The sequence below is a fragment of the Loxodonta africana genome, chromosome 2 (assembly GCF_030014295.1).
Source record: "Loxodonta africana isolate mLoxAfr1 chromosome 2, mLoxAfr1.hap2, whole genome shotgun sequence".
Lineage (NCBI taxonomy): Eukaryota > Metazoa > Chordata > Mammalia > Proboscidea > Elephantidae > Loxodonta > Loxodonta africana.
Window position 1 is genome coordinate 39,853,780 of NC_087343.1, and position 11,809 is coordinate 39,865,588.

Sequence of the window (11,809 nt, forward strand, 5' to 3'; positions counted from 1 at the left end):
CCAGATTTCCTGTCCCTTCTTGCCTTCTAGTGCTTGTCCCTTCAGTCTCATTTTGTTTTATGGGCCTGTCTAAATCTTTGGCTAAAGGGTGAACGTCAGGAGTGACTTCATAACTGAGCTAAAAGGGGTCCCAGGGGCTATACTCTTAGAGTTTCTCCAGTCTTTGTCAGGCCAGTAAGTCTGGTCTTTTTTTGTGAGTTAGAATTTTGTTCTACATTTTTTTTTAGCTCTGTCTGGGGACTTCTATTGTGATCCTTGTAAGATCAGTCAATAATGGTATCCAATCACCATCTAGTAGTACTGAATTCAGTCTGGTGGAGGCTGTGGTAGTTGTAGTCCATTAGTTCTTTGGACTAATCTTTCCCTTGTGTCTTTAGCTTTCTTCATTCTGCCTTTCTCCCAAAGGGGTGAGACCAGTGGAATATCTTAGATGTTTGCTCACAGGTTTTTAAGACCCCAGATGCTACTCACCAAGGTAGAATATAGGACGTTTTCTTTATAAACTATATTATGCCAATTGAGCTAGATGTTGCCCAAGACCATGGTCCCCACTGCCCTCAGCCCTGTAATTTGGTCCCTCAGGGAGTTTGGATGTATCTGTGGAGCTTCCATGACCTTGCCTTGTACAAGTTGTGTGCTGGCTTCCCCAGTATTGTGTACTGTCTTAACCTTCACCAAAGTTACCACTTATCTATTGTCTATTTGGTGTTTTTCCATCCCCACCGCTCCCCTCTCCATGAAAGATTGTTTCTTTTTGTGTGTAAACCTTTTCATGAGTTTTTATACATATTTGTTTTTATACAACATTTGTCCTTTTGTGATTGACTTATTTCACTCAGCATAATGCCCTCCAGAGTCATCCATGTTGTAAGATACTTCACAGATTCATCATTGTTACTTATTGTTGCGTAGTACTCCATTGTGTTTATGTACCATAGCTGTTTATCCATTCATCTGTTGGAAACCCTGGTGGCGTGGTGGTTAAGAGCTATGGCTGCTAGCCAAAAGGTCAGCAGTTTGAATTCACCAGGTGCTCCTTGGAAACTGTATGGGACAGTTCTGCTCTGTTCTATAGGGTCGACTATGAGCTGTTATCGACTCAACGACAACAGGTTTGTTTTTATTCATCTGTTGATGAGCACCTAGGTTGTTTCCATCCTTTTGCTGTTGAACATGGGTGTGCATATGTCTGTTCATTTGACAGCTGCGGTGAACATGGGTGTGCGTATGTCTATTCGTGTGACGGCTCTTTTTTCATTTGGGTGTATTCCTAGGAGTGGGATTGCTGGATTATATGGTATTTCTAGCTTTCTAAGTGCTGTATCATTTACCAAAATGGTTGTACCATTTTGTATTCCCAGCAGCAGCACATAGGACATCCAGGCTCCCCACAGCCTCTCCAACATTTATTATTTTCTGTTTTTTTGATTTGTGCCTGTAATGCCTGGGTGAGATGGCATCTCACTGTGGTTTTGATTTGCATTTCTCTAATGGCTAGTGATCTTGAGGATTTCCTCATGTGTCTGTTAGCTGCTTGAATGTCTTCTTTGGTGAAGTGTCTGTTCATTTCTTTTGCCTATTTTTTAATTGGATTATTTGTCTTTTTGTTGTACAGGTGTTGGATTTTCCTGTAGATTTTAGAAACTAAACCTTTGTCTAATTTGTAGTAGCCAGAAATTTCTTCCCAATCTATAGGTTCTCTTTTTACTGTTTTGGTAAAGTCTTTCGATGAGCATAGTGTTTAATTTTTAGAAGATCCCAGTTATCTAGCTTATCTTCTGAAGTTTGTGTGTTAGTTATGGTTTGTATCCTGTTAATGCCGTGTATTAGGGCCTCTAGCATTGGTCTTATTTTTTCTTCTAAGATCTTTATAGTTTTTAGTTTCATATTTAGATCTTCGATCCATTTTGAATTAGTTTTTGTGGATGGTGTGACGTATGGGTCCTGTTTCATTTTTTTGCAGATGGACATCTAGTTTTGCCAGCACCATTTGTTGAAAAGACTGTCTTTTCCCCATTTGATGGATTTTGGGCCCTTGTTGAAGATCAGGTGACTGTAGGCGGATGGATTTATATCTGGGTTCTCAATTCTGTTCCATTTGTCAGTGTATCTGTCATTGTACCAGTACCGGGCCGTTTTGACTACCATAGCTGTATAGTAGGTTCTGAGGTCAGCTCAAGAGATAAAAGGAAAGGGAAGCAAGCAGAGAGTTGGGGACCTCATGCCACCAAGAAAGCAGTGCTGGAAGCAGAGTGTGTCCTTTGAACCTGAGATTCCTGCACTGAAATGCTCCCAGACCAAGGGAAGATGGGTGATAAGGACCTTCCTCCAGAGCTGACAGAGAACGAAAGCCTTCCTATGGAGCTGATGCCCTGAATTTGGACTTGAGCCTACTAGAATGTAAGAAAATAAATTTCTCTTTGTTAAAGCCATCCACTTGTGGTATTTCTGTTATAGCAGCACTACATGACTAAGACAGTGTCTTTGCCTGGTTTTGGTATCAAGGTTTTGCTGGCTTCATAGAATGAATTTGGAAGTATCCCTTCCTTTTCTGTTCTGAAATAGTGTAAGTAGTACTGGTGTAAGCTCTTATCTGAATGTCTGGTAGAATTCTCCAGTGAAGCCGTCTGGCCCAGGGCTTTTTTTTAATTGGGAGTTTTTTAAATTACCTTTTCAATCTCTTCTCTTGTTATGGATCTGTTCAGATTTTCGACGTCATTTTGTGTTAGTTTGGGTAGGTAGTGTGTTTCTAGAAATTTGTCCATTTCCTTTAGGGTTTCAAATTTATTGAGTATAGTTTTTCATAATACTGTGTTCTGGATTGAATTTTGTCCCCCCAAAATATGTGTCAACTTGGTTAGGCCATGACTCTCAGTATTTTGTAGTTATCCTCCATTTCATGATTGTAATTTTATGTTAAAGAGGATTAGGGTGGAATTGTAACACTCTTACTAAGGTCATAGTCCTGATCCAATGTAAAGGAAGTTTCCCTGGGGTGAGACCTGCACCCTTTTGTCTTACAAGAGATAAAAGGAAAGGAAAGCAAACAGAGAGGTGTGGACCTGATACCACCAAGAAAGCAGCACTTGGAGCAGAGCACATGCTTTGCACCCAGGGTCCATGCACGAAGAAGCTCCTAGTCCAGGGGAAGACTGATGAGAACAACCTTCCTCCAGAGCCGACAGAGAGACATAGTCTTTCTGACCCTAAATTTGGATTTCTAGCCTACTAAAAAACTAGACTGTAAGAAAACAGATTTTTCTTTCTTATAGCCATCCACTTGTATTTCTGTTATAGCAGCACTAGATAGCTAAGACAGTCTGTTATTATCCTTTTTATTTCAGTTAGATCTATTGTAACGTCCCCTATTTCATTTCTTATTTGCGTTACTTGTGTCCTGTCCTGTGTTCTTTTGTCAGTTTGGCAAGTGGTTTGTCAATTTTGTTGGTCCTTTCAAAGAACCAACGTTTGGTTTTGTTGATTCTATTGTTTTTCTGTTCTCTATTTCATTTATTTCTGCTCTGACCTTTATTTTTTCCTTTCTTTTGGTGGTTGTGGGCTTCTTTTGATATTCTCTTCCTATTTTTTCAAGTTATGTAACTGATGTTTTGATTTTGTCCACTTCTTTTTTGCTGTGTGCTTCTATTGCTATAAATTGACCTCTGAGCACTACCTTTGCTATGCCCCAAAGGTTTTGGTATGATTGTGTTTTCATTCTTATTTGATTCTAGGGATTTTTGGATTCCATCTTTGATTTCTTCTATTACCCAGTGGTTTTTAAGGAGGGTGTTATTCAGTTTCCATGTAATTTTTTTTTTTCCTTGCTCTTCCTATTGTTAATTTCTACTGTTATGGCGTTGTGATCAGAAAAGGTACTTTGTATTATCTCAGTGTTTTGCATTTTGTTGAGGGCTGCTTTGTGGTTTAAGATGTGGTCTATTCTGGAGAACGTTCCATGTGTGTTGTTAAAGAATGTGTACTTTGCAGCCATTGAGTGAAGTGTTCTATATATATCTGTGACTTGAATATGGCTGATTGTGGCCTTTAGATCTTCTGTATCTTTGTTGAGTTTCTTTCTAGATGTTCTGTCCTCTACCGAGAGTAGTGTGCTGAAATCTCCTACTATGATTGTGGAACTGTCGATTTCTCTTTTTAATGCTGGTTAGAGTTTATGTATTTTGGAGCGCTGTCATTGGGTGTGTACCTGTTTATTGCGGTTAAGTCTTCATGGTGAATCGTCCCTTTAATCATTACATAATGCCCTTCCTTGTTTTTTATGGTGGATTTTGTTTTAAAGCCTATTTTATCTGAGATTAGCATTGCCACTCTTTCTCTTTTTTGGTAGAATTTGCTTGATATTTTTTCTCATCCTGTGATTTTTAATAAATTTATGTCTTTGCTTCTAGGGTGTGTCTCTTATACACAGCATATTGATGGATCTTGTTTTTTTTTATCCATTGTGTCACTCTCTGTCTCTTTATGGTTACACTTAAGTCATTTATGTCCAGTGTAATTATTGATAGGTGTGAGTTTATTGCTGTCATTTTGTAGTGTTTTTTTTTTTTTTGTGGTGCTGACATTTTTTTCTTCCTCTTACTCTCCTGTGCTGACTTCCTTTTGTTTGTGGATTTTTTTTTTTTCCAGTTCTTTTGTTTTTGTAGATTTTGTTTTTACTTAAACTTTGTTTTTCTCCTTTATTTTGTTGAGTAGATTTGTTAACTTTCTTTGTGGTTACCTTGGAATTTACCTGTCTTTTATTACTTACTATCACCTTTCCTCTTCATTAGAAGGTTCTATAGCTATACCATTTATTCTCTCTTTTATTGTTCTGACATTGTTGTTATTTACAGATTAACCTCTCTGGTTCCTTGTTGTAAGTCTTGTAATTTTTAATAATCCTTGAATGTTCATTTCCTAGGTTAGTATCTGGCTGGTGCGATCTTGTGTCCTAGATTCAGACTGTCATCTGATGTTTGTTCTCAAACCGAAGGACTCCCTTTAATAACTCTTTGGTTTGGTTTTTACATATTCCCTTAATTTCGGTTTATCTGGAAATGTCCTAGTTTCGCCACCATATTTGAGTGAGAGTTTTGCAGGATATGTTATTCTTGGTTGGCATTTTTTTTCTTTCAAGGTTTTATATATGTCATCCCATTGCCTTCTTGCCTACGTGGTTTCTGCTGAGTAATAAGAGCTTAGTCTTATTGTTTCCCTCTCTATATGAGTTTTCATTTTTCTCGAGCTACTCTTGGGATTCTTTCTTTGTCTGGTTTTAGCAAGTATGATTATGATATGCCTTGGTGATTTCTTTTGGGGTCTATCCTATATGGGGTTTGTTGAGCTTCTTGGATGGTCAGCTTTTCATATTTCATGGCATTAAGGAAGTTTTCTGTCAGTAATCTTCAATGATCCTCCGTGTTTTCTGTTTCCGCCCCTGTTCTGGAACTCTGATCACTTGAAAATTTTTACTTTTGATTTTATCCCACATCATTCTCAGGGTTTCATCATTTTTCTTCATTCTTTTTTTGGATTTTTCCTGAAACAAAGTTGTATCCAAGTATTTATCTTCAATTTTGCTGACCCTGTCTTCCATTGTTTCAATTCTGCTCTTTAGACCTTCTGTGACTACATTTCTGAAGTCTTATTGTTTATCTTTTGGATTTCTAATTGTTGTCTTTGTACGATTTCTAGTTGTGGATTTATTTTGACATTTTGTTCCTGTATTATTTTCCTGAATTATTCTATTGTTTTGTCTATATTTTCCATGATTTTGTCTGCCTTTTCTATGAATTTATTTTTCCTCATTTTTGTCTACTTTTTGCTTCAACTCTGGGATAGCTCTGAATATTAGAGATTTAAATTCCCTTTTTTATCAGGTAGTTCCAATGCCTTTTCTTCTACTGGAAAGTTATCTGGTGTTTTATTTTGGACACCTACTGGAACCATCCTGCCCTTTTTTTTTTTTTTTTTAAATGTATTTTCATATTGTCTTCTGTCTTTGGAACATTCAGTAGTTATTTTTTTGTTTGTTTATTGATTTGTTTCATCCTTCTTTTTTGTTTTATTTGATTATGTCTGAGCATGTGGGCCGCACCTACTTTGTTGTTTGCTCATCTCTTGGCATGATACTTTTCACCTCCTTATTCCATGGGCAGGACTAGTTGCTCAGCTGTGGTGCAGTAGGGCAGGTCCGTCTGAAGGGGAGGGGCTGGGATAGGTTGTTTGTGGCACATACTGGGGCTGACAGAGTGGGCTGGGGTCAGTGCAGGGCAGGTTCTGGTAGGCTGTGCCTGTGCTGCTCTGGAGTGCAATGTTTAGTACATGGTGCAGTTAGGCAGGAGGGAGGGGAGGTGGTTGTGGTATGTGGGGCTAAATTGGGTATGGCAAAGAGAGAGAAATAGGAGCTGAAAATAAAGTGCTGAGGGAGCCTCCCATTGGAGTGGAGAGATGAGAAACTGAGAGATGAAGAAAAACGTAAAGGAAAAAAGAAAAAGAGGGAGAAAAAAAAGAAATGATCCCAGGGATCCCACCAGCGACCGGAGAAGTGGCTCCCAGGCCTCAGGACACAGCCCATCTAGAAGGGGTGGAGATGGCACACAGTGCCAGGTATTCAGGAGACAGGCAAAGAAGGGAAGTATAGAGAGATGAGAAACTGAGAAATGAGAAAAACAAAAAAAGTAAAAGAGAAGAGAAAATAAATATATTTTTAAAAAAGAAAGAAAAAAGAAGCGCCCCCAAAGATTCCACCAGCTATTGAGGAAGTGGCTTCTATGCCTCGGGGCACAGCTCTTCTAGAAGGGGCAGAGATGGCACACAGCACCAGGTATTCAGGAGCCAGGAAAAGAAGGAAAGTAGAGAGAGATGAGAAACTGAGAAATGATGGAAAACAAAAAGGAAAAAACAATAGAAATTAAAAAAGAAAGAAATGCTGCCAGGGATCCCACCAACACTGCTGTGCAAACTGGAGAAGTGGCTCCCAAGCCACACAGTACAGCCTGGCTAGAAGGGGCAGAGATGGTACACAGTGCCAGGTATTCAGGAGACAGGAAAAGAGTGTAAGTAGAGAGAGAGATGAGAAACTGATAAATGAAGAAAAACAAAAAGGAAAAAAGAAAAAAAATGACCCCAGGGATCCCACTGGCTGCAGAGACTGGGGAAGTGGCTCCCAAGCTGCGTGGTACAGCCCAGCTAGAAGTTGCAGAGGTGGCCCACAGTGCCAGGTGTTCAGGCGAAAAGTAAGTAGGGAGAGACAAGAAACCAAGAAATGAAGAAAAACAAAAAAAGTAGGAAAAAAAGCCCCAGGGATCCCACCAGTGTGGCGGTGTAACCTGACCTTACTAATGCCAGTAAATTTCCATTAGTCCTTAAATTGGCCCAAATAAGATTTGGCCTGCGCTACATGCACCAAAGGGCCAGCTGTGACCACTAACTGATCAACAGAGGACATGGCAACAGGAGGAATGAATCAGAAGGAAAATCATCACCCGGACCCTATTTCATAGTGAGAGGTCTGACGAAAACCACACCACTTCCTATTTCCTGGCTGCCTTCCAGATTTTTCCCTCTCCAGAACACCTGCAGGGCTGCTGTCGTGCTACCCAAATCACATATAAACCCTGCCTCCCCATAGCTTGGTGAGCCAGATTTGAGGAACTTCTTCCTGGCTCCTTATTCTGCTCATTGCGATCAAGCTATTTTGTCTTTCTCAGAGATCAGTGTCCAGATAACTGGCAAGTCTGAGCATGCCAGACAAGGACCCACCTTTCTGGGTTTGGTAACAGTGGCTCATACTGGGGAAGCAGTTCCCCAGGTGAGCAGCGCTTCACAGCCTGTCAAGAAGAAGCAAAGATGGCTCATGGAACCAGATGTTCAAGAGAAGGGGGGAGGTGAGAGACAGGGAAGAAGCTAAAAGAAGCTGAGAAGAGCAACATCAGCAACAAAGAAATGGCACTGAAGGAACCAGCCAGTGTGGGTGGGGCGAGTCCATGCAGCATGGAGTTGGTGCCTCCCTGGCCAAGTGGCTTTGACCCTTTGGGAAGTGGCGAAGCTGAGCAGGGGGAAGAAGGGTGGGGGATGGGAAAGCATGTATCACTGGTTACGGGGTGCTCTGTCTCCTGCTGGGAGCTCCATGAAGCTGCTTTCCCATACTCCCTGTCCGCCAGTCTCCAACAGGAGTCCAATATGGCGAATCCGTGCTGTGTTAGTTGATAAGGGACCTCTGCTTATTAACTGTTCTACTTCTCTGTTCTCTGTCAGTTTCTTATTCCATTCAGTGCTTGGTTGAGTTCTTAATCTCTTCATTTGACACTTAGGGTTCCAGGACTGACATTTGTCTCTGTTTTACTTAGTTTTTTGGGTCTTTGCTGTGAAGGAACGGTGTGGTACTTCTGTCTATAGCACCATGTTGCTCTCTTTTAATTTTTTTAAATACTTTTTTTTTCTCTATTTCATTTTAGACAGTTTGTATTGCTGTGTCTTCAAGTTCACTGATATTTTCTTCACTGAGATGTCAGATCTGCTGTTAATCTCATCCAGTGTATTTTTCCTCCCTAACACTGTAATTGTCATCTCCCGGAATTTGTTTTGGGTCTTTTTTTATATCTTTCATGTCCCTGCTTAACTTTTTGAACATAAGGAATACAGTTACAGTAACAGTTCTCTGTTAATCCCAACATCTTTGTAAATTCTGGGTTGGTTTTAATTGATTGGTTTTTCTCATTCTGGGTCACACCTTTCTGCTTCTTGGCACACTCAGCAAACTGTGTGGATGCCAGCATTATGAATTTTATCTTGTCAGATGTTGAATTTTTGTATTCCTATAAATATTCTTGAATTTCATTTTGGAACACAGTTAAATTTCTTGGAGACAATTTGGTCCTTTTGGGTCTCGCTTTTAAGTTTTAGGTGGTATAAAAGCAGCATTTGCTATTGTTGTTGGGTGCAATCCAATGTGACAGAGTAGAACTGCCCCATAGGGTTTTCTTGGCTATAATCTTTAAGGAAGCAGATCGCCAGGTCTTTCTCCCACAGAGCTGCTGGGTGCAGTTGATCAACAAACTTTCAGTTAGCAGCCTAGCACTTAAGCATTACAACACCAGGGCTCCTTGAGAGCAACATTTAGTCTAGGTCTAATTATTGCCCATTACTGAGGCAAGAACCTTCCAAGTACTCCACTCAAAGCTCCACAAACCATAAGGCTTTCCAGTTTGGCAGATGGGAAAAGGCTCTACTCTTAGTCCTGTGTAAGCACAGGGCAGTTCCCTCCAGTTCCTTTGGATGATTCTTTCCCAGGCCTGGGACAGTTTCCTCACATGCATGTGCTAATGAGTACTCTTTGGAATACTTGAGGGGCCCAGGGCAGATATCCGTGGCTTTTCTGTGCAGCTGTCTCTTCTTGGTTACTGTGCCCTGAGAGTCTCCCAAGACTCTCAGCTCCATCTCCTCAACTGAGTCAGTCTGCTGAGCTCTGCTTGGTTCCCCTTCCCTGCATCACAGCCTGGAAACGCATCTGAAGGCAGGAATCAAAGGCAGTCTGTGATGTTTACTTCATTTGATTTCTGTTTCTTTGAGGTCACTGTCCTTTGTTGCCTGATGCCCAGTGTCTTGAAAATCTTTCACATATTTTGTCAGCCTTTTCTGTTTTTGGTCATTTCAAACAGGATGGTAAATTTGGTCCCTATTATTCCATCTTGGCCGGAAGCAGAATTCAGCAATAAAATTTAAAATGGAAAACTGCCTAAGAGCGGAGGGATGTAGCATGAGGATACAATGCAAATTTGGGATGCATACCAGATTTCATTTGTATTCCCCCATTTGGTTACAGCTATTTGGAAAATCCTGTGGAAACCACTACTATAAAAAAACTACTATAGCCACCTTTTAAATAGGGATGCTATCAATTTCCTGCACTGTTACTTGGCTCTTCACAGCCTGAATGAAGTGATACACATCCAGCGTGAGAGGTGCAGAAGGTAACTAAAGAGCCTTCAATCCCAACTCTTTCCTTCTTGGTAGGGAACCTATGAAATGCAGTGTAGGCATTTGAAATGTGACATCTCAGTTTTACTGGTCTCCTGCTGACTTTGGTTTGCAATTAGGGTGATTGCTATCTGATTCTCTTTAATTTGTTTTGTTTTTTTTAACTCACCCATATAGGGTCACTGTGAGCCACAGATGACTCAACAGCAGCAGTTTTATTTTTTTATTTTTTTTTTTAACAGTGTCTGATGATTCAAGTCTTTGTATATGGAAGTGAGCACTGTAAAAGCAGAGAGACAAAACAGCTCCTCACCCTGCTGCAAAGGTGGGTTCTGAACTTGGCCATCTACCAGGTCATCAGTGTGGATATTATGGCCTCTCCTAGATTGATCCAGTTAGGGCTGATTCACCTCTGTCATTCTTGCGAGTAAGGAAGAATGTCTATCTGTATTATGGATCTGATGAGATCCTATATTGGGGGTAACTACATGTAGTCCCTGACTTATGCTGGGATTCTGTTCCAGCGACTCCATCATAAGTTAGTTCTGATGTAAGTCAAATACTTTAATTTTTTTTAGTTTTCATTATTACTGCCCATAATTATAAAAAAAAAAAAAAAAAAAAATTTTTTTTTTTTTTTTATAATTATCAGTATCTTTTTTTTTTTTTAATAAATCTGATCTTTGTCTTTGGGGGTTGGAACTATTGCATATAAATTTGCAGATATATTTTAATGCATACACATAAACTTTCAGTGATATGACTTGCTGGACATATTGTTGGTGATATAAGCAGTGCAGGTGTTACAGTTAGAGAAACTTGAACAACTTGACTTCAGATTAATCACCTGATTCTTCTTATGGTACGAAATGCTGAATAAGATCACATTGGTCTACGATGAAGCTGGCGTCAGCATCCTAACAATGAAGTCAGAGTCTAATGGCTGTTGGGTGCACGTGCAGTTCAGTTGTCATGTGTCGTAAGAGTTGAACATCGCCCAACTTTGTATCCTTTATGACCCCTGACACTGACACTGACTGCATTGTAGACCAGTCCATAGTCTGCTATATTCCAGTGTTTTGAACAGTAAATTATAAAATTGAACATCTGAGAGTGAACATCTGAGAATGATAACATCAGCAAGTTACACGCTGCAACGTTGTGTGTAGTACATATTGCTAATGATAAGATGTACAAAAAAAAAAACCAAACAGGTGATCATAAGCATGGTTTGTCCTAACTGAAATACATCATGAGTCGGGGACTACCTGTAGTCCGTTTCTTGTAGTGTCTCAGAATCCAGTGTGAAAGGAGCCTACCACTATAACATTTATTATTTATAATATCCCACTCAATGCTAAGTATTATAGCCAAATCCTACAAGACAATGTCTGAGCTGACAGTCGGTGATAGATACAGTATAGATTTATACAAAATAAAATTATTTTTTTTGCTGAATACACAAATATCCAGACCCTTAAACACAAGGCAAGTTTTATGGGATTTTGTCTTCAAAGTTTGTGATGAAAGAGCCTCTTCAGATTTTTCTTTTTTTATATTTAGAATTTAAGTAAAAGTAAGTGTTCTGTGTAAACTTGCTTATCCTTGGCATATCCCTGAAGTTTGCTCATCTCAGAATGATGTCGACCTTGAACTATTCTAAGAAAGAAGAATTAAAATGTGCTGAGTGTATATTAAATCCCTAAAACTGACTTAGTGGCTATTTATAAAGTACAAGCAGTCCCTGGGTTATGAATGTCCAACTTTATGTACAATTTGTAGTTACAAACTAAAAAAACCCAGTACCCCTGTAAAGTCTATTATATTAAAA

The 11,809-nt window shown here is 39.7% G+C and overlaps 1 protein-coding gene across 1 annotated transcript in view; it reads left to right on the plus strand.

The window, feature by feature from the left end:
- TTC23L (tetratricopeptide repeat domain 23 like) overlaps window positions 1–10,452 on the plus strand; it is a 66,879-nt gene extending 56,427 nt beyond the window's left edge. The window contains exon 10 of the mRNA XM_023545410.2: window positions 10,221–10,452. Coding sequence (XP_023401178.2) covers window positions 10,221–10,409 — 189 coding nt within the window. The 3' untranslated portion in view covers window positions 10,410–10,452. The remainder of the gene's footprint in view (window positions 1–10,220) is intronic.
- Window positions 10,453–11,809: the final 1,357 nt, after the last annotated feature.